General features: G+C 43.5%; 2 protein-coding genes across 2 annotated transcripts; one reads left to right on the top strand and one right to left on the bottom strand.

Annotated features, from left to right (window-relative positions):
* Window positions 1–6: 6 nt before the first annotated feature.
* On the top strand, window positions 7–4188 carry LOC308144995 (neurocalcin-delta B-like). Its single transcript, XM_080516309.1, is given in 4 exon segments — window positions 7–254; window positions 1982–2087; window positions 2470–2498; window positions 2500–4188. Coding segments are annotated over 4 exon segments (447 nt in total). The 5' UTR covers window positions 7–8; the 3' UTR covers window positions 2566–4188.
* Window positions 4189–5232: 1044 nt separating this feature from the next.
* Window positions 5233–21434, bottom strand: grhl2b (grainyhead-like transcription factor 2b). Its single transcript, XM_080516351.1, has 16 exons — window positions 21370–21434; window positions 19352–19541; window positions 19029–19096; window positions 17955–18345; window positions 17585–17643; window positions 17254–17410; window positions 15518–15629; window positions 11610–11704; window positions 9376–9534; window positions 7931–7988; window positions 7471–7610; window positions 7118–7155; window positions 6850–6941; window positions 6320–6405; window positions 6142–6206; window positions 5233–6068 (listed from the first exon to the last, which is right to left on the bottom strand). Exons 1-16 carry the CDS (start codon window positions 21387–21389, stop codon window positions 5954–5956), a joined length of 1845 nt encoding a protein of 614 aa, XP_080372477.1. The 5' UTR covers window positions 21390–21434; the 3' UTR covers window positions 5233–5953.
* Between the last annotated feature and the right edge of the window lie 690 nt (window positions 21435–22124).

Below are 22124 nucleotides of genomic sequence, written 5' to 3'. Positions count from 1 at the left end.
CCCTGTCCATGGAGGAGTTCAAGAAGATCTACGCCAACTTCTTCCCGTACGGCGACGCTTCCAAGTTCGCCGAGCACGTCTTCCGCACGTTCGACGCCAACGGGGACGGGACCATCGACTTCAGGGAGTTCATCATCGCCCTGAGCGTCACCTCGCGCGGCCGCCTGGACCAGAAGCTGAAGTGGGCGTTCAGCATGTACGACCTGGACGGCAACGGCTACATCAGCAAGGCGGAGATGCTGGAGATTGTGACGGTGAGCCCACTTTCTGCTAGCCTTCTTCGTCCGGTGGCGGTTGCATACCGTTACGGTTAACGCCTACCCCCCCCCCCCCCGCCGCTCCCTGAAGTCGGTCTGCAGTGAGGCGTTACGTTCACCCCAGCTTGCTCCGTCACGTATCCATCTGCTTCTGCGTTCTGCACCATTTAGCCAGCGACAGCAGGGAAAACCCAGCTGCGGCGTAATTTCAGCCACCAAGCCGTCTCCCGCCGGTGGTCAGACGTCTCTAAAAAAAGGGACGGCGTGTATTTCTAGATGGGAGGGGTCCCACGCGCTGATCCTCCGCCTTGACTCAGCAACAGCCTCCCAGCAGCCGTGCGCCGCCGAGAGGAGCCGTCGCCACCGTACCACAGTCTCGCGCACCCGCCAACGCTTATCGGATGAGCTTCACGCACGCCGCTCAGAAATCCCGCACACATGTCGTTACATCACACGTCGCCGTGCTAAACTGAGCGGAGCGCCCGATCTCGTAATCCCAATCTCCCCGGCTGTTTAGTGTATTAATAGCGAGTGAAGTGTCGCGGGGTTTAATGGATCCTTCAAATGTTCCCAATTGACTCTATCCTCACAACGATCATTCTCTGATCCAAACCCAAAGTCTTTCCCAGTTTTGTGACTTTTTTTGCTTCATAACTTTCCAAAACTCTCCCAACCTTGCTCGTACGCCGCAGTGCCGCACTGGTGGGATGATTGTGGGGGTGTGTTTTTTTTTATAGGTTTTTTTTTTTTAACCCGGATCTGCGGCAGGAAACTCAAACACTCCTCTTGTCTTGTTGGCCGACCAAATAAACCAACATTACTCCAAGCCATGAAATAAATCCATGTGCAACAGATGAATAAATACAAATCAAATTAGCTTTTAAATGTCAACAATCTGCCCCGTAGAAAGATTACATCAAATGAAATGCAATTAAAAACAACATGATCCAATTATAAAACAGTGGAAATACGATAAGGCCAAATGTAGTTCATTTAAAAAGATTTATTCAACATCGGGCTTTATTTAATATTTAGACCTGATTTTCTTCAGAAGGTCATTCTAGAGTGAATGAATATTTAATGCTTTTTAAGTGTGGCGTATTGTTTGTGTTTTCCAATGAAGGCTAAATCTTCGTTCACGACATATATAACATTTTAAAATGACATTTAAAAAAAAAGTATTTCACCTTTTAAATATCCCATACAGTTCAACAGTGAGGTTAAAAAAAAACAAAAACCCCAACCTTAATTCATAATCTATCCATTTTTTTGACGTCAAATCAGGCCACAGTACTGAAAATGAAGTGAAGGCATCCATTGTCTCTCTTCCTCTAAACGGAGATAAGAAGATCGATGCGTCACCGACACGTTTCCCTCTTCCTGCTCGCCGCGGCGCGTTTTTCAGGCCGCGATCCAACTGTGCGTTTTCCCTGGTCGTCGTCTCCCTTCATCACCGTGACTCTGTGGACTGCAGTTATGTCTCCATTTCGTTTCGACTGAGATCCCAGCTGCCTGTGCGAGCCGCACCACGGCCTCACTCGCCGAGGTTAAAGTGGTATGAGAGGGAGCTGAGATGACCAGGGCGATTAAAGAGACGGATGCCGCTTCTGTTGTTTACCAGATGCAGATGCGTTTAAAAAAAAAAAAAGAAAAGAAAAGAAAAAGAAATGTGAAAGTTCGTGTTTCTGACTCTTCTTCCTGCTCGTGTCTGCTGCTGCCTTCAGGCCATTTACAAGATGGTTTCCTCCGTGATGAAGATGCCCGAGGACGAGTCCACGCCCGAGAAACGCACAGACAAGATCTTCAGGCAGATGGACACAAATCGAGACGGTGAGACGTGTGTGTGTGTGTGTGTGTGTGTGTGTGTGTGTGTGTGTGTGTGTGTGTGTGTGTGTGTGTGTGTGTGTGTGTGTGTGTGTGTGTGTGTGTGTGTGTGTGTGTGTGTGTGTGCGCGTGTGTGCGTGTATCAGATCGCATTCTGCATTCACATAGAGCTATGAGTCACCATCGCCACAGATACATGAACCACATTAACAAACAGCACACATCAATAGCGAGCACAGAAGCTTTTTATTGCAGACAGACACGTTGAAAGTCCCGCTTGATTTAAAAAAAAAAAAAAAAAAGTTTTTTTGTAAAAGCGACTCGTGTTGAAGTCGCTTTGCAGCAGTGAGCAGTCGGGTATTGACGTTCCGATCTGTGTGCGTTCCAGGTAAACTGTCCCTGGAGGAGTTTGTGGAGGGGGGCGAAGAGCGACCCGTCCATCGTGCGGCTGCTGCAGTGTGACCCCAGCAGCGCCGGGCAGTAGACCAACTGGACTTTTTTTTTTTTCCCTCGTTCCGCATTTCAACCACATCTCGTCTCCGCTCCTCCGTCTGAGTCACCTCGGAGCTTCCGACCATAAACTGTCGACGCACACCAACACACACACACACACGCACACACACACTGTCCTCTACACACACGGTACAGATAGAACTCCACACACTGCGACCCCCCCCCCCCACATCGAAGACTCTTCCACCACCGAATCAAAGTTGCGCCGTCTCATCCAGCACTCTCACACCTGGTAGTCGTACGCTGAGCCGAATCCCAGTTCTGCTTCTTCGCTCCCTCTCTGGTTGTTGTCGGGTTTGTTTTGAAGGTCGTTCTTCCTGACGTGAAGGACGAGGTGCTGGTTTGGCTCTGCGTGACGAACACATCTGCACCAAGCATTGCTGCTCACACTCAGCGCTAAAACACTGGAAGAAGCAGAGTCCCGCCCCTCTTGGACTACAAAGTGACAGTATGGCTCCGTCGGCCAGAAGATCTCAGATTTGTAGTTTTTTTTAAAACCTTTGAAGAATTTTAGAAGGGATTTTTTTTTTTTTTTTTTCCATTGCATATTTTGGAGGAACGTTACATCCAAAGGACTCAGATTTCTGAATGAAGGGGATTATTTTATCTACAGATCACAACCATCTGTTCTCTTGAAAGTGACTTTATGGCAAGTTCTGCTTACACACACACACACAGACACACACAGACACACACACACACGCTACACGAACTTGTCGTACGCATATAAAACGAGCTGTGATTCTTTGACTTTATTGGTTCAACAAGTGTATAATTAAAAGAGAAGAAAAAAAAAGAAAAAGAATAGATGTTATATGAATATATAGTATGTACTTATATATTCTTTTGCTCTGTGGTCACGTAGCGATTTGCTGCAACGGGACCGACTCACTTTGAAATTGTCAAGGTATAAATTATTGGGGAATTTTATTTTCTTTAACGTGACGAATACGACATGAAAGAAAGTTGTACAGTATATTCACTCATATTTATGATAGAGAAAGAAAAAAAAAAAGAGGAGAGGACCACATATTGCTATGCATTCAGCTTTGGATATCATCTGCTGCATTTAGTGGCTTTTTTTTTTTTTTTATTCATCCTTTTTGAGAGAAAATCTCAGTTTTAATCCTGACCTCTCCACATTTGGCCCGTTCGGATCGTACCGCGCTAACCTGTGATATATTTATGCGGACGATGCAGACGGATGTTTCCAGCAGACCTCGCCGCGTTCACGTAGAGCTGCCTGTCCCTGCTGTACCTGTAAAACCACACGACGACACACACAAGCTTCTCAATCCAAACCTCTCATCAACAGGACAAAATAAATAAAAATAACTGGGCTTCTGCACATTTAAAGGAGGCAAATCATCTACTTCAGTCCCACATTTCATTTCAGTAGCATCTTGTGGTCAAGTGCCAAATATAGACAAAAGAAATAATAATAAAAAATAATAACAGTATTGTATCCGTTTATACTGTACAGTTGTTACCTGTCGAACAAAGAAAACTCTTTATCACTGTATCATTTTGTAGATTTTGTATTGTTGACTTGCATTATGTGTTCTGTGTAGGATGGCCATTTTGTTATTCAAATAAAGACAAAATGGAAACATTTAAATGTGTTGGGGTTTTTTTTTTGTGGCCTCAAATTACAAAATGAGCTGAATAGTTTTTCTTAATAATTATAATTTTTAGAATTGCAATGATAATCCAAGTGTCATCTCTAGTTTGTCAGATAATAATGGTGGATAAAAAAAAAAAAGAAAAGATGGCACTTGTCTGTGTGAAAAATAATCTCAAATATCATAAAACCTTCCAAGTGTGAAGTTTCAGTTTAAAAAGCTAATGTAACGCATTTGTGCTTCTAAATGAGAAAAAAATACATGGATGATGGACTAATAAACCCATTTTATTACAGTAAAAAACAGCCATACTTTATTGGCTCAGCTTCATTAACAAGATACAAAAAAATAATTTTTCCACGATGAATGTTTGAAAATGGGACTTCCATCATTAAAAATACAATTGTCTATAAATAGAGGCTAACTGACAAATGTTGTCTTGCAAATATGCTACAATAACAAACTCACCTTTCAAAATCAAGCCTGATGCAATGGTAGCGTTATTCAAAACTATTTTCCATAAATCATGAGGCATGTTGGATTTATTATTTTTTTTTATTGAACTGAAGTGGAGATAAATGTTTACTAAAATGTTTGCTGATCTAATGAAAACTGAGTTTGTTTAATAGCTTAATAGGTGATGATGTTTATATCGCTTTATTGGATAGTTTACATTATCTGCTGCTCTAGTTTGGTTTAAGTTGTCAAAAAAAATCACAGTGTGACATATTAATTGTTGTTTTAATGATTTCAATCAATCATCTTTTAATAGCAACCTTTTGTTGTCTTTATGGGCGCTGTTTCAGTGTGTGTGTGTGTGTGTGTGTGTGTGTGTGTCTCCTCTAGTTGATGTTTTATTTAACTTTACATTTCTATATTTACATCCATTTATTCTTTAAAAAAAACATGAACTGTTTGGGGGTTTTTTCTCCATAATTTGGCTTCTCTATGTTTCTATCCTTATTAAATTGTCAACAAACCAATAGGACACGGACAACAGATATATCGACTTTATAACTCATGAGCTGTTGTATACAGGATTCACCATCTCATGTAAATCTCTACAAATTGACACTTTATGGGTTTATGTAAATATCAAATCAGTTTAAAACTCCTTGAGGATTCTTACGGAGGGCGACTACGGGACGAGTCGCTGAAATGTTCTAAAGAACTTGAAATTCTCGGGATAAACTGCTAAAGAAATGCAAAGACATCGTCACAGTGTTAATAAATAATGGCACATCTACCCAAAACAAAACAAAAAAACAAAACACAAACGGCTGGCATGCAAAAGAAGCCGCTAAGTTACTTGGGGTTGGACGAAGTGGAGCTGCGGCTGCCTACGAGTGCGTCGGGCGTTTCAGGAACCAGCGCGCGACTTATTTGGCAAAAACAGTCTGTACAGAACGAGAATAAATTCTTTTATACAATAAAAACATTTGGTGGAGTTGCGTGAGAGGCGGGTCCGGCGGCCCGTCGTTTCGCCTCGCACGTCGGAGGGATAACCCCCTTCGTGACGGCGTCCTTGTGTTTTGTTGATGCCCTTCTCCTCCTCCTCCTCCTCCTCCTCCTCCTCCTCCTCCTGTGTGTGAGTCGCTTCGTAGTGTAACAGAGTTGCAGAGGGGCGGCGCGTGTCGACGCCGGGCCCCCGAAAACGTTGGGTCGAACGCCGCGAGGACACGATGGCGACCGGGATCCTCTCCGTGGGGGGGGGGGGTTCTCGCCCGTCGGCGGACGTCAGATCTCCGTCAGCATGATCTTGTAGGCGTCTGCGTAGCTCTCGATGTTGAGGATGAAGGTGTCTTCGTTGGAGTAATGCTCGATGATGTTATCGTCCATGTTCACCAGGATACTACGAGCACAAGCGGAGGATTAAAAAAAAAAAAAACTCCAAGTGGATCAAACATCCCGTGTCCTCGACTCACCCTTTTTTACTCTTCTTATACACTTTGGCTATCCTCTCCGTGGGCACGCCGTACTTCTCTGATATCTACCGGCGGTAAGACAAAGCGTTTTGTAAAAAAAAAAAAAAAGAAAAGAGGGGGGTGGCGACTGACGCCTGTCACATTGTTCTCACACGCAAAACAAAGGAGCGTCACTCACGGCGTCCATCAGGCCTCGCAGCGTGGGAGACTTCAGCATCAGGGCGTCGAACACCTCGTCCGTCTCCTTTCTTACGTACAGCAGCACTGCCAACGAGACGAGGCACCGTCACTTTACATAACCACACGCGCTCGCGCAAAAACAGCCGGCTCACGTTGTTTTGTGTGCTGGTTTGCAGAGGCAATTTATGGCTCAAAACGACAACAACGGCAAACTAATTCACCTAAATCATTTCAACCTTCATCCTCTTGTTTTTTTGTTTTTGTTTTTGTTTGGAAAAGCTGATTAGAAATGTGAATATCCTGGAGAGCAGATCAGCTCCTAAAGAGAAAACCTTGAAAAGCTATGTTTCCACCACATAGAATGAACTGTCAGCAAACAATGAACTTTCATTATTGCAGCCATATTGGACTTGCAGCCTTTTAATTAAGATTATCGTGGTTAACAGCAGCACTTAATGAAGCTTGATCAGCTGCGTCAATCATATTCTAATCATATTTTGGGGTTGGGGGGGGGGGTTACTAGTGTACCTCTCTTGTGCGTCTCCTCTTTGATCTGTTTGTGAGGGGACGGACACAGGTCTTCATCTGACGGCCTGAACATCCTCTTCACCAGCACGCTCCTTGAAAACACACACAAACACACACCGTGTGTCACGCGCGCTCCATCTGCAGCAACCCCACCCACCACCCCCCACACGAGGCGCTATCTGAACCCACCCTCATTTGCATACTGCCCATTTGTCTGACCAGATGTAAATGAAAACACTGACTTCCTGCGCGGTGCGCCCTCACTCACCCGTCTCTCTCCATCTCCTCCGTGTTGAACGTGAACACCTGCGGAGGAAACAGCCGCCGTCACCGCGTTTCGTCGTCACACAGAAGCGTTTGGAACGACCGTGACGGTTTTATTTCAACTTTAAGTTGCGCTACATTTCAGGAGCGCGCATTTGTGGGACGAGCAGCTGACGATACGATAAAATTCCATAAAAAATTTTTATTTATTTTTTTTTTTACAATGACTGAGCATGACGACATGGCGATTGTCGCGTTTCCATAGCGACGAGCCTCATGTTTACTTCTGACACTCAAAAGCCCATTAGAGGCAGCACCCTGAAGCAGACGTCTGTGTTGTGTGTGGCGGTGTTTCACCTGTCCGGCTCTCTGCAGGTTCCCAAAGTGGACGTCGGGGATGAAGAGGACCGGCTGAGCCTCCAGGTCCGTCAGGGTCTTGAAGTAGGTGGTGTCCGACTTTTTGGGAGCGGTTATCACGCCGACGCCTCCGTCTTTCCCTGAACACAGAAAGAAAGTGGCATTTTAGTGCCCCAAGTGTTGCGTATTCTGCGCACGTTTTGTAAAAAATAATTCACAATAACTTTTTTCAATTTGACAAATAACAGGAATACTTTCCCAAAAGGCCAGAATAATTTGACCTGGACACAATACAGTATTATTTCAGCGCCGTAATGAAGGCCCTCAGTGGTTCAACACTTATTTGTCGACAAGATGAGATGTATTGAGCAAGCAGACAAACGGGTGTGCTTGTTCTGTCTTTATAAACTTCAAATTGCACCCCTGAGCTATAATTTCAAATAGAACAGTGATTTCAGACCTTTTGACTTCTTGCGGAACAATTTTCTTTCTTCGTCCCTAATTTTCCTCTCCGCTCCCTGAAGAGAGAGAGAGAGAGAGAGAGAGAGAGAGAGAGAGAGAGAGAGAGAGAGAGAGAGAAATCAGTTAATAGAAATAACACACAGCTGCAGTGTTGAAGATGACCTTTGTGTGTATGTGTGTATGTGTGTATGTGTGTCCCTGTCCTTTTTCATACAGGCGCAGACCTGAAGGTGGATTCATACATTGCAAGAACAAAGAAATTAGTTTGTTTTCTTTCGGTGGCAAGAATAGAAATAAAGTTATTTTAGGGCGGGACACGTCATACGTCTCCTGGAGATATTAGACACACGTGACGTACCCACATCCAGATTACACACAGTTACATGCAACCACACTCAACAGGGTTCCGGGGTTGGAGGGTCTTTGCTGACTAATTACAGTACTAATTCAGAAAATGTTGGAGTTAGTAATTTAATTTAAAAAAAATTCACTTTTGTGCTTATGTTCAATCAGTTATATAAATGTTCTAACCTTTTATTGGCAGACGTGCTAATTAAACTGTGGCTGAGGGTGTGTGTGTGTGTGTGTGTGTGTGTGTGTGTGTGTGTGTGTGCGTGTGTGTGCGAGTGTGTGCGTGTGTGTGCGTGTGTGTGCGTGTGTGTGCGTGTGTGTGCGTGTGTGTGTGTGTGTGTGTGTGTGTGTGTGTGTGTGTGTGTGTGTGTGTGTGTGTGCACTGACCACTAGAGGGAGAACTGATGTCACGAATTCGCTCCGGCTCTCAGGTCTGAACTCCATTAAACACACACTCAGTACATTCTCTGGTCGACTGATCATTTGGAGCTTTGAGAAATCCAAAATATACTCAAGTCTTCATTGTTTGCTCTGTTTCATTTGGCTTGAATTCAAATTGCATTTGATATGAGTAGAGGATGATTTACGTTTATATTTCATAGTTGGGGTTAAAAAAGAAGACTTCTTGCGCGACTCTTTCATGAAGCGAGTTATCTTTTTGGGGATGTGTTGTTTTTATTTGTCATATAACAAACTACATGGGATAATTTGGCAAGAGATGTAACGTGTTTTTCACAATTTCATAAATTTTTCACGTTCGCGGGTGATTTCACTGAGGACAGATCCTTTTAAGTGTCATCCGTGGATTCACGTGTTTATTAATGATAAATGAATGTATATTAGGGTAATATCCATTCATTGATCCTCCACTCTGCAGGACAGATCCTCAGTCCATCACAGTGTGAACACTGAGAGAGACACAAACACACACACACTCAAAAAAGACTAAAACAAGCTCATACCGGTTCCGATTTTTTTGTTCTAAAACCACCACGGACTACATCTTCAGTCTCACAATAAGTGACTTCCAGCTGCACGTGTAAACCGGAGTCGGCGCACAAAACATGTGAAAGGAGAAGCGATTTTATTCACCTTGTCACAGAAGACCTTGATCTGCGAGTAGGCTCTGTGCAGCGGCTTGTTGCTGCGGTTGTTGTAGCTGTACGTGTCGATCTGGATCATCAGGGGCAGACCTTTGACCCCCTTCTGAGAGGAGAAGTCTGTGCTCAGACAGTTGACCGTGATGAAGATCTGCCAGAGACACAGACGACATGACAAGTCAGGTAAACGGTAAAACATGCAAGTTGCATTTGTTAAAGAGGCTGTATGTGTAATTCACTGTTCTCAAATAGAAAAACACCCCAATCCAGTTTTCTTATTTTGTGTGTTTTTGGGTGTCTTTCAGTCCAAAGTAAACAAAAACATTCAACAATGTGTGTTCTTTACTTTAAAAATCAAGTTTTGAGATTGAGATGGCGTGTGTGCAATTCTGAAAAAAAAGAATAAAAATCATGAACATAATTTCAACATGGGACCGTTATCTTTCCTGTTCCAGTTCATTGTGTCCCTGTCAGTCTGCGGGTTTGGTTCTCAATGCGAATCCACTGCAAAAGCGGAGGAGGTTGCTCATTAACTTGAGCCATAAAAACTCCATTAGCTGCAGCAGCCAAGAGGAAAGCCTCATTTGAATCAAGCTGCAGCGAGCAAACGCTCCACAAAGTGTTTTATGCCTATGATGTTTGTGCAACGTTTCCCCAACTTAACTACCTCTGATCCACAACTTAACGATCCTTTATATATTTATGTAATTAGATGCTGCACAACACCACTGTACAATAACAACTCAATTGTGCGTCATAAGGCTTTTATATACTCTACGCATGATGTGAATGTAAATTCCCCAACTTGTGGCATAAGTGAAGTCTTGTTATATTATGTTAGCAGTTAGTTTGACGCAGGTTACCAATGTGTGTCCTTGAGGAAGACCCCAGACCCCCAGCAGCTCTTGATAAGTGGTTAAATATTAATAAAATGGTTAAATGGTAGAGACATCATTTCACCAAGGGGATTCAATAAAGAAGTATTTTATTTTCATGGCTTTGTGATGCTATGCAGGGCACGCCATTCTATATTATGTTGTATTGTCTTGTGTTATGCGTAGTGCTGGGCTACAATTAAAACCATAGTTTTGATAATAACATGTTAAATTGGGCTGTGTAAAGTTGTGTTACGCTATCCTTGTGCATTATTGATTTGTCATGTTGAGCTGTTATTCATTTGTGTGTTAAATTACGCTCGATTACTATATTTTTTTATGTATTATGGCGTGTTATGTTCTTGATTATTTTTGTTTTGTTATGCTATGTGATTGTAAGTTATGTTCTCATTATGCATGTGGGATGCTTCTCTTCTCAGCTATGTCATGGACATGTTATGTTATAGCATAATTTCTTATCAGACTCCATTTCTTTTTTTAGTGAACTGTTTATTCTTAAAGCGTGGGATACAATTAACAGTAAGAAATTTGAGCTACAAACATGTTTATTGTGCCACCTGTCAGTGGAGAGGTTTTCCAATATAAACTGTGACGTTACACATGTTTCAGTGCTTCGGTGAGTTAAGTCAGGCTGATTAAGAGAAACGAGCCTTAGAAATAAAGAGAGAGAGAGAGAGAGAGAGAGAGAGAGAGAGAGAGAGAGAGAGAGAGAGAGAGTCAATATTAGCCCAATGAAGTGCGCTTGGATTTCTTCCCCACAATGTCTCCAGGCAGCTATTGCAATGAACGAGCCACATAACACACACACACACACACACACACAGGTTACTCATGTTCGCACAGAAATGAGGGCAAAACAAACAACAGAGGGCGGGGACGGCAGTGGGTGAGTGTTGGTCCTCGGGGGCACTCTGGAGTTCAAACACCGACGGGGCTCCGCGTTAAGGAGCGGCCACAAAAGGAGTGGGCTTCACCGAGACAAAGAGGACAAACAACGCTGCCCGTCACTCCCACATCATTCAGAAAATATGCCGGTCAGAGCGACAGAGCCAATTCCAGCTTTCTTGTGACATTTTAACGATTTAAATGACAGTTTTTAAGTCGTCGTTTCAACAATGTGTGGCCCACAGGTCAAATACTTGCATCAACCTTTGAGGGTTTCACATAAAAGTACATTTGTTTGCCAACACCTGAGTCAGCACATTAAAAAAAAAAAAAAAAAAAAAAACCTGTCCGGCTGCTTTGTTCACGTTTCCGACACACCCTGACAGCCGAGTGGTTTCTAAGAAAAATACATTTGCTCTCAAATGATACGACAAGTGTTTCGTACCTTGGCCTCTTCATTGACGTCCCAGGTGAAAGAGATGGCGTTGTAGGCGATTTCCTCGATGTTGCTGATTGTGTTGAAGCTCTCCTTGTAATCAGCTGTGAGAACACAAAAAGAGGTGGTGGACACATGGTTTATCTCTGCAGCCGCGGCAACATTTCACACGGGAGTCCTGCTGCAAACACCAAACGCACGAGACCGACTCCCGCACGCACCACAAATTGGTCAATAAAAGGACACAAGCAGCCCGGCTGTATTTGTTCAGATAAACAATCAAATGGCACGCTCCCATTTTTTTTTTTTTTTTTTTTTTTTTGAGATAAAGCCTTATCTGCTTGTGCAAACAAACTCTTCAAAAGGAGGAGAGGGAAATACAGGAGGCCGTTGGCCCTCACATTGCTGTAATAAAAGCCACGTCTGATGAACCGAGACGCAACGGAGTCCGCTGCTGTGTGACTGGAGAGTTTATTGTGAGTCAAGTAAATCTGGAGAAGCAATTTTACGTTGTTTTTTTTGGGGGGGGGGGGATTTCACAGTCATTTAACTGTAGTGATGCAGGACATGAGGATAGTCGGTGTAACTGAGGGATACGACAGGGGACGGGAAGCCCAAAGGTGAAGGGAAGAGAGAAATATATCTGACCCTCATTTTGAAAAAAACTAAATGGCCAATCATCTTGTGTGTAGCAGTTTCTCATAATCCACAGAAGAAAGAAAGCGGAGCGATTAAAACCTTAAAGGGGCAGACGTCACTGTTCTTTGGTGTTGTGGACAGCTGCGCATTTCTAAAGTCACCAGACGACTGAATACCAGATGGTAACGACTCAGTCAGAACTGTGCTTTTCATTTAAAGTATAAATGTGTGTGTGGCCCGCAGTCCTTCATCTGGTCGCATCCCGGAGCATCTCGCAACCTCTGACCTCCTCCGTCACCATCGCGGTGACGCTTCCCGGCTCGGCGGGCAGGTGCACAGCGCAGACAGGCACGCCGCCACATGCCCATCTGTTCAACATCCCCTCTTCAACACACCCGTTCAAACCATCCATTCTGAGACGCCGCCTCGGGGCCAAAGCCCCTCACCCACTCGCTCCCCTCGCCGAGCCCACTGCTGCTCACACGTCTTCGGGTTACACTGCAAGAAGCGTGGCTGCAGGGCGCTCCGTCACCCCCCCCCCCCAACATTGTCCTCCATCACACTGTCTCAGCTTTGACCATCCACGGATGGCGTGTGTTTTTAAACAAGTGTGTGTCTCTTCTGCGCATGTCAACAAATATTTCCGCCCGTACGAACACTCAGACGCAGATATTCGTCGTGCCGGCAAACGTCAAACCTGACGCGAGAAAATATATCGCTTCTTCCTCTTTACGGACGCTCTGACGACCGCAGGGAACCGGCCTGGCCTTCATCTGTCTGTCCTCTGAGCTCCCAGTGGACTCTGAACGTGCTCGTCTGTGTCCGACACATGAAGATCATGTTGCGTCACATGTCGTGACAGGCCACTAAGTTCATGTTAGTGGATTTAGAAATACTCCGTTTGTAAGTTATCAAGGCTCATTCCTATATATGTATATATATATATATATATACTACAAATGCTGAGCAAAGCATTAAAAAAAAATTGCCTTGAGTATTTGAGGTAAATAAACACATTTATATATTCAAGCAAAGTTTTCATATGAGCTTTAATCATTAAAAAAAAAAAAATTATAAATCTAGTTCATATGGCAACATATTTTTCCGCAGGGAAAAAAAAAAAAAATTTCGGCTGAAATGTTGCTCCTGCTGCTATACAATGACACTTAAAACCCACATTTATGACCTTGCGTTCAATTGGATTCTGTGATTATACACGTTATCTAATACTTTATTGTGCAAAACTTCTCCACTACTCTGCCAATAAACTGAGTGTGACACCTCTGAGCTGGTCGGAAATAAGATTTTTTTATTTTTTTTATTTTTTTAGATCTGACAGTGAGCTGAAAATATAGCTGGGATTATTTTTGGAGGACTTGTAATAACTCTTTGAAGCAGGTACCGGACTTTGCTCACAGCCTATGAAAGAAATACAAGTCAACACAGTCACACCCAACGTACTCACACCTTAAAAAGTCTGAGTCAATCATAGGGCCTGAAAGCATGTGTGTATTCAAACAGGGGCGCACAAAAGAGGAAGCTGCGTTACTACAAAACACCGCGGACCTGACGGACATGTGAAATAATATACAGTAAAGGCTTAGTGTGTTTAGCTTTAAGAATGTGGAATATTGACCTCGTGTTGTAGATTATACCGACAGATGGATCTGCTAATGGATAATTGTACAACACAGTGCGATTAACAAATGTTTGCTTGTTCACGGTCGCGTCTGTTTTGAATATGTTTGAAAAGGAGGGTTCGACTCGTGTTGTTACTTTACCTCGCAAAGCGATAGCAAACTTTGGTATGTAATTCAGGACTATTTTCTTTTTACGGAGGGATACGCTTTAAAATAGTTCAGCTTCACTCACAATACATCAGGGGAAACACTGTCGACGTCACTTTTATCTAAATCAAAGTGTTAATCGTTTCATTTCATCTGAAAAAGGCTTTAATGCTGCATCACTTTCGATAGAAACCTTTATAAACGTGTGTGTGAGTTCATAACGGAGTCACTCAAACTAATGCATCGGGATTGTAAGAGCAGACAAAACTTCGACAAAACCAGGAAGAACAAAGGATTCAGGCACATACCGTGGATCAATCCACCAACATTGGATGGAAGATGATTCACGTTGCCTCGTGAGCCACAACATACGACTGATGTGTTGATTTACAAATAAAACAGTACCAGCTGGTTATTAACAGGAGTCGTTGGCATATTTCAGTTCAGAGCAAAGCTTTTTGTCGGAGGAAAAACAACAAATATCAGCGGCCATATTGAGGCGTTTGTTATTACTCACTGTTTTTTCTTTTTTTTAAAACCATCTCATCATTCCCAAGCTGGGATCACCTGGGATTAAAAATGTAGACTCAAACTGCAAGAATGACTTTCAACAGACCAAGACCGACCGAGGTAACAGTGTGGGGAGCATTCCTCGCCCTGTCCCGACAGGCTGCGCACAAATTCTGAGTGTGTGTTGTTGTTTGTGTGAGTGAGTGTCTGTGTCTGTGTGTGTGTGTGTGTGTGTGTGTGTGTGTGTGTGTGTGTGTGTGTGTGTGTGTGTGTGTGTGTGTGTGTGTGTGTGTGTGTGAGTCCCATCCACCTCCAGTCTCCCACATACCTCTGACTCTGCCTACTTAGCAGGCCTGAGCTTGTCAAACACCAACCGCCAACCAGCTTCTCACACACTCATTCAACAAGGCATGAAAAAAGTTGGTTCCAATTCAAATCCATCAACTGAAAATCGCCAGCAGACAAAAAGGTCAGAAGCGGTAACGTTATGTTGGGGGGAAGAGAAAAACACACACACACACACTGCTGCTGCTGATTTGGACCATCAGGTCTCTTTTTCGGAGACCGACCTCCTGAGATTATGGGATTTATGTTGTGTTTCCCAGATACACCTAGACATTAGGAGCTTCAGGCGCGCGTGTGTGTGTGTGTGTGTGTGTGCGTGTGTGTGTGTGTGTGTGTGTGTGTGTGTGTGTGTGTGTGTGTGTGTGTGTGTGTGTGTGTGTGTGTGTGTGTGTGTGTGTGTGTGTCTGTGATGGTGGGCAGCTGAATGGCCACAGGCAGACTGTTCTGTTGGGTGGAGGTTTGTTTGCTCTCACTTTGGTAATGCTTTTTGTTAGCGGAGTACATTCCAACATAAGGACCAACAGAAATCTGTCCCCTTTTATCTCTTTTAATATACATTAACCTTCCTTCATTCAATAGAGGCCTTTACAAGACAACAAAACAAAAAAAGGAACAAAGAGCCCCAGTGAGTCTTACCAATGTCGAGGACTCGCTGTTTGGCCGTGTGCTGCCGAGAGTGCCAGTACTTCCAGTACTTCAGCTGCTCGTCTCGGTTCTTGTCCTCGCTGAACACCACCATGATCACGCTCTGTGATGAGAAGCGACAGGACGAGAATGTAAACACAGCCCAGCGAGGATGACGCAAGCAGGATGATATTTATTGAACCCCATGGGATTATTGTCACCCGGGTTTTACCTTAATTTCCTCATTATTTGAGTATTTGGGGACATAATTTTTTTTTTAACTTAAGGATACGCAATAGATTTGAAATATATTGTGATAGCAACACTTAGCGATGTACATGACGACTGCAATAAATGATGATTCCATGCACTACGCATGTGTGGTCACAACCCTATGTCAACATTCCTTCATTCAACAGCTTGTGAAATGCAGACGCACATGTGATAAAAAAGTATAAAGTATAAATGTCACAAAACATATTGCAAATCATATGGCCATAGAAAAACTCAAATATTATCATATACTACACATTTTCCTATTATCATTCAGCATTAATTACTACTGGTGGTAAAATCCATCTTTCGCCCACTCAAAGTTCTGCCGGAGTTTTGCAACTAAACTCTTTTACCATTTTAGGTCCACTTAATGCATCTTTACTTATCTGCAGACACGTTAGAGCTTTAGCAATGCTGCTGAGTTTCCACCAAATCACCCCCCATAGACACCAGTATAATAATCAAACGACTATACACACCGACTACCAATCCTGTACAGATAAGCTTTAATTAGACTGTCTGCTGGTTACTTCACTGTTCTTCATCAGATGAGCAGATTGCAGCTGTTACGTTGCAGATTTGTGGCAAAAAACAAACAAACTACAAGATAACTGAAGTCCCACAAAAGAAAAGTGCAAATTCAGCAGAACAAGTCTTCTTGTGGTGAAAACGGTTTTGTTCAGTCACTGTGTCAAAAAGGGGGATTATTTTTTTTAATATATTTTCATGCAAAGGTAGCATTTTGTCGCTAAAGCTGGCTGACCTGATGTAAGTTTGTATTTAAATTCAGACACTCGGTAGTGACATTTGGACGTTTCTATGAGTCTTTAATAGAAAAACAATTGTGTGTGGAGAAACACATGTTTGAATGTGTTGCTCAGAGGTGTCGACCTTCACAGATTGATGAAAATGGACAGATCAGTTATAAAACTACGACCTTTCTAATACTTACTGGTGACACAATGAAGCAATATCAGTGTAATCAAACACATTTGGACTGTTTTTACCCCCCAAAAAACCTTCATGCGCCGAACTATTCAGACTTTTCAGTGCATGGATTTCCAAACTGCCCCCTGTTGCTATATTCTCTAATTACGCATTAATCCTGCTGTCTGGTGCTTCAGACTAAACAAAATTAAATGTTACTTACTAATCTGGGCACCTCAATTGTTGTACTTAAACTTAAGGTCAATTATACAACTTAATCCATTTGTCACACAATCTTCATGGAGTTAAGATGACTAAGACTAAAGAAACATCACGTGATTCAAGAGGATATCACGTTCCACCAGGAAGGTTATTCTACCAGAAACGTGGTAAAATCATTGGATATGGTGAGAAGATTTTTGATATAAAAAAAAACAAAAATCACATTACTGTTATTTATCCAGCCTATCAGTATTTTCAAATGAATGCTGCAGCTTTCAAGAGTGTGATGCTGGCAGAGCGTGTCACGGAGAGGCGCCGCTCACCCGGACTTTGCTGATGGGATGTCGGAGGCGCTTGTTGACGCTGAGCTCGTTGAGCGTCACGGCGTAGAACTGGCCTTTGTTCAGGTAGGTCATCGGTCCCTCGCCCTGCTTCTGACGCAGCGAGCGAGTGGCGTCCAGCGTGTACTGGAAGCTGTCCCTGCGCACGCAAACAACCGTGATTCGATCAATCGAAGCGAGACGCGACAACAGAAACGCGCGTGCCAGCATTTTGGATTTCTCTTTGAATCTGTTTGGATTTATCAATGAGTGCCTGCAAACGGCCGTACTGTGATTGCGTTTATACCCAATCACTGCACTTTGAGCTACTCACACTCCCTGCTGATGAAATAAGAAGTTGTTGGTGGCGACAGCAGAAGGTGAGTGGTACTTCTGTGGAAAAGGCAAAAAATTTAAATAAAGAGCAGAGAAAGCGGAAATTATTCAGAATGAGTTAAGTTAGAGGAAGTCGTTTAACAATACAGAAAACGATAAAAAAAACAACAACAACAACCTTGCAGTCATAATGAACAAAGATCAGGATGAAACCACTTCGGTTATTTTTACCAGCAGGATTTAAATAACCGATAAAACTTTGCACCTGAACATTTCACTTCAAAAAGCGGCATTAATTGTTTAAATGAATGCGTCTTATCGCGCGACATAAATCTGTAACGTTGCAGATGCAGACTCTGTCCTCTCACCCCGTCTCGCTCCTCCTCGTACGGGCTGTCGGGCGGACTCTGCTGGTCGTCCTCCATGTACGAGCTCTCGCTGACGGCCCTCACCACGTACTGACTCTGCTCCTGTATCACCCGCGGCGGCTCCTCTGCCTCCACCCTGTAGTGGAGCCCCCCCGGGCCCGGCATGTAGACGGGCGCGTACACCTCGGACTTCACTACCGGCCCCGTTGCTGCCCCGCCGCCGCCACCACCGCCGCCGCCGCCGCCCGGCGAGCCAGCATAGTGGTCCCGTTTAGGCTCCTGGTGGTCTGTGTTCAGAGACAGGTTGACGGGGACAGACTTGAGGACCTGGACGCGGTTGTCCACCGTCTCCACCTCGCCCTGGCTGTTGATGTCGTTGGGAAGTACAGTCCTGAACACAAACAATTTCATTAAGAGTCAACGTGTATTTGAGAGCGGCGGCGGGAACTTGGCAATGATCTGTAGTCCGTGAATTCCAACACGTGATTATTTTAAGTCAGGCAGCCTGGATTTACTTTGACTAAGTTCATCGGCCATTTATTTCCAAGGTAACGTTCAGTATCAGGCAGTTTATTGCATTTTTGGCCGTACAAGTGAGAGAACAGTGGTTACAGTTACTCTGCCTCTAGTTTTTTTTTTTTTTTTATCTAGCTGTGACAGATATTCTTAAGAGTTATGAGTAGTAGGGACGCCAAATCCTCTCACTGGTGACAGGAAAGGAAGAAAAGCATAAACAACACATGACATGAATTTAAAATTGAACTCGAAAGGCACTTTTTGTGAGGTTCTTCCTGAATATTTCGCCATCCTGACACCTTTCCTTGTGTCTCTTTTCCAAAGCTCAGTCCAAATCGCTCTGTTTAAATATCAAATATCCTTCAAGTGAAACTCCCATTTGTTTGTCTGCGATATTTGCACACGCTCATTCTCACAATACACGTTCGGATCGACGGGACCTCATGCACACAGCAGGTGTTTCTCGCATTAAGCTGTTTCGTCCTGTGCGCTACTCTCGATCATTTACTGACGGGTCTTTCTGTCCCCCGTAACCGACGACGACTCAAATACACTGACCTTTTGTCTTGTTCTTCTACAATATCAACAACTTTGGGAACTGGCAGAAGTCTTTGATCTTTGGGCACCTGGAAAGAAAGGAAAAATAGGAGATTGTGTTTAGGATCAAGCAAAACTGGACTTTTATTCAACTTTTCTCTGGGTTTATAAAGTCGACGCATGACTCATGCCTGCGTGTAATGTATTGTTTTGTACTGCTATACTTATAAATGTACAGAAACAGCATCGAATGATGCACTAAACGTGTAGAAACACTTGTGAGGAAGCCTCCCGCCTGGTCACCGCGGCGAGCTGGTTTCAAAGGTTTGACAGCTTTCCTGGACCTTGTAGTAGTCGTAGAGCAGGCCGAGGGCGTTGGCGCTGTCCTCGTCCCCGTTGATGCTCATCATGGCCTTGGTGGCGGCCGTCAGCGGGTTCTCCAGGTACGAGCGCCATGCCTCGTCCTCGCTGGTGTACGCCCGTCGCACGGCGGGGTAAGAGCTGTCAATGGGGACGACCACAACCAGATGCTTACTGGAAAGTGTGGGAACACGATGGGGGGAAAAAAAACATTAAGTGTGACAATAATTGAGTGGCAGGTGATTTGAAGATTCAATCGCTATCGTTAGAGCTTATTGATTTCGGGACTTTGTTCCCACGAGGTTAAAAAAAATCTACTTCTTCTATCCCGCTTTACTGGTACATTTATTTATTTATTTATTTGTTTGTTTGTTAGGCTAGGGTGTTGGAGAAGATGGACGTAATCTGTGATCAGGAAAAAAAAAGATATAAATTTTTTTTCTTACATCATTTTTCTGCCAACCTGTGTTTCAGGTAGAATCCGAAGATTAGGCGATAAGCTATAGCAATGTTCACGCCCGTGTGTGTTTGTGTGTGTGGGTGTGTGTGGGTGTGTGACTCTCCCCTCTTTAGGCCCACTTAAGTTCAGATCACAGACCAGTTAAACACACACAGTGTTGCCACAACATCTCTTTGAGCTCAGCCAATCACGGAACAGACTCCCAAAGTGTCAACTTGCACTTGAAAAAAAATGTTGTACTATAAACCGCCTTCTTCATCATGGGACGTCATCAGTTAATGTTGATTTCATCTCTCTGATTTCATCATTCTTTGGATCTGCGAAAGTCCTCTGTGTCCAGTAGATTTGAAATATGAAACGATAAAATCGTGTGATTTCTATCACACAACGCTGGTGTATTCACATTGCAAAGGTAGAAAACCATCAGATTTACATTGCTTCTGCCTTAAATGGTGCATTTATTCTTCTTCAATAAGGTCACACAGAGAGTCAACAACTTCCATTGTTATGTTTTTTTTAATTCTGTTTCTAATTCCAGTTATTCTCTTGTTGGGCTCATCTATTTTAATATTAAATCACCGTTTCTGGCCAATGACGGCACTAACTGCAAATATGGAGGTGATATTTACACTTCAACTGAACTCTACTCAGGTGGATCCAATAAAAATATGGACACAGTGTCCAAATGGAGGCAGTCACCTGCTGTTTCCCACTGATGCGGAGGACACGCAGGTTTGTTCTTTGATATTGAATTAAGAAAAATTTTGCACATGTCAGAAAAGTTTCAGGTTTGAGTGGCACTGAAAGAAACTGTGTGAATAAAAAAGGAAATGAAGATATGTGAAGATAATTGTTATGATTTGATTAAAAAAGTAATTATTTATTTATGATTCATTAATTAGGTCTGAGTGAACACAACACATTTGCTTAAGAAGTATATCATTATGATCACTGTATGTTTAAGTTTATTAAGGCACAATCTTTCTTGGTAAATGAGCGGTCCAGATGTTGTTTTCTTATTAATAGTCTATAAATAAAGCAGCTACAAAACAGCGCAAAAGGCCATCAACAGGCTTCACGAATCCATTTCAAACAGCAGCACAGTAGGAATACAAATTTTTTTTTTTAAAGAAGTAAAAAAAAAGTAAAGCAATACAGGAGAGGAGCTAAAAGTTTTCTTGTTTATTTAAATAAGTGAAGATAGCGAGTAAGACCCCGTCCTGGTGCTCTGGGGTCTCCCATCAGTCAAAAATGGCGATTTGAGCTCTAATGAAATCCAGCGGAGAAAACTTTGTTAGTCATCTTTTCCTTCTGATCAAAAATAACGTGACATAAATCTAAATTTAAAAAAAAACCCAAAACACATCCAGATATAATGAGAGCTGGTGAACGAGCCCGTTTTTTCCCAATCCTACACAGGATGATTCCTCCAATAAAAAGCCGCTTTGTTTTTTTTTGGTTTTTTTTTTTTTACTAAAAGAAAATAGTTCCCCCTCCATGTAGAAACCATCACAGCTCCTCTCCTCCGCCTCGATCACTTACTTGTCTGTCTCCTGTGACATATTTTGCTTCCTCTAACGATTCTTCCTGGTGAAACTGGACTTTCAAGTCGGAGCAGGTAATAGAGTGAGCGAGTTGCCAGAAGTTGGGCTACAGGTAAGTCGACTTTTCTCGCAGTTCCGCCTGCCCCCGTCCCTCCCTCCCTCCCTCCCTCCCTCCCTCCGCTGCTCCTCCGCTCCACCTGCCAGGTGAAGCGGCCAGCCTCCGCCCTCCTCGGTCTGCACGGCGAATATCAACACACCCCGCCGCCATGCAACGTCGTGTGTTTGTCTTTTTTGTGAGTTTTAATGGCAACTTTTGTCCTGTTTTGTTTGGTTTTTGTGTGCGTGTGTGTGTGTGCGTGTGGTTGAAATTCTTTCACTGCACCAGAATCGCGGATGATGGCGAGTCGGGGCGCTGATTGGCTCCCCGCGACGCGAACCAGCCGCTGATTGGCTGAGCGTTCAGGTGAAGGCCCGCCTCACCTGAGAGCCAGAGAATGGACGGACGACATTGAAGCTGATGACAAGTAGTAGACAGAAGTAGGACACTCTCTGATATACCAACATATTTTTTTTAATTTACATTTATTATAAATTTCCAGACTGATGTGACAGCCCCCCCCCCCCCCCCCCCCCCCCACGCTGACTTAACATTCACCTCCTCAGATTTCAATAATGACTCGTCTGTGTGTCTTTCAGGTAATCACAGAGCAGATCGAAGGCAGGACGACCCTGTCATTATCTGGCACAATGCCA

The sequence above is a fragment of the Blennius ocellaris genome (genome assembly GCF_963422515.1).
Source record: "Blennius ocellaris genome assembly, chromosome: 20".
NCBI lineage: Eukaryota > Metazoa > Chordata > Actinopteri > Blenniiformes > Blenniidae > Blennius > Blennius ocellaris.
Note: the sequence above shows the minus strand (reverse complement) of the source record. Positions and strands in the feature narration are given on the sequence as shown.

What these genes read in the sequence shown, in the direction of transcription:
- grhl2b (XM_080516351.1), bottom strand. Translation starts at nt 21,389, where the DNA reads ATGTCACAGGAGACAGACAA. An exon ending in TCAAGGTCTTCTGTGACAAG is followed by an intron (nt 7,989 to 9,375) that starts GTGAATAAAATC and finishes CTCTCTCTTCAG; the next exon opens with GGAGCGGAGAGGAAAATTAG. An exon ending in AGAGGAGACGCACAAGAGAG is followed by an intron (nt 6,406 to 6,849) that starts GTACACTAGTAA and finishes TCTCGTTGGCAG; the next exon opens with TGCTGCTGTACGTAAGAAAG.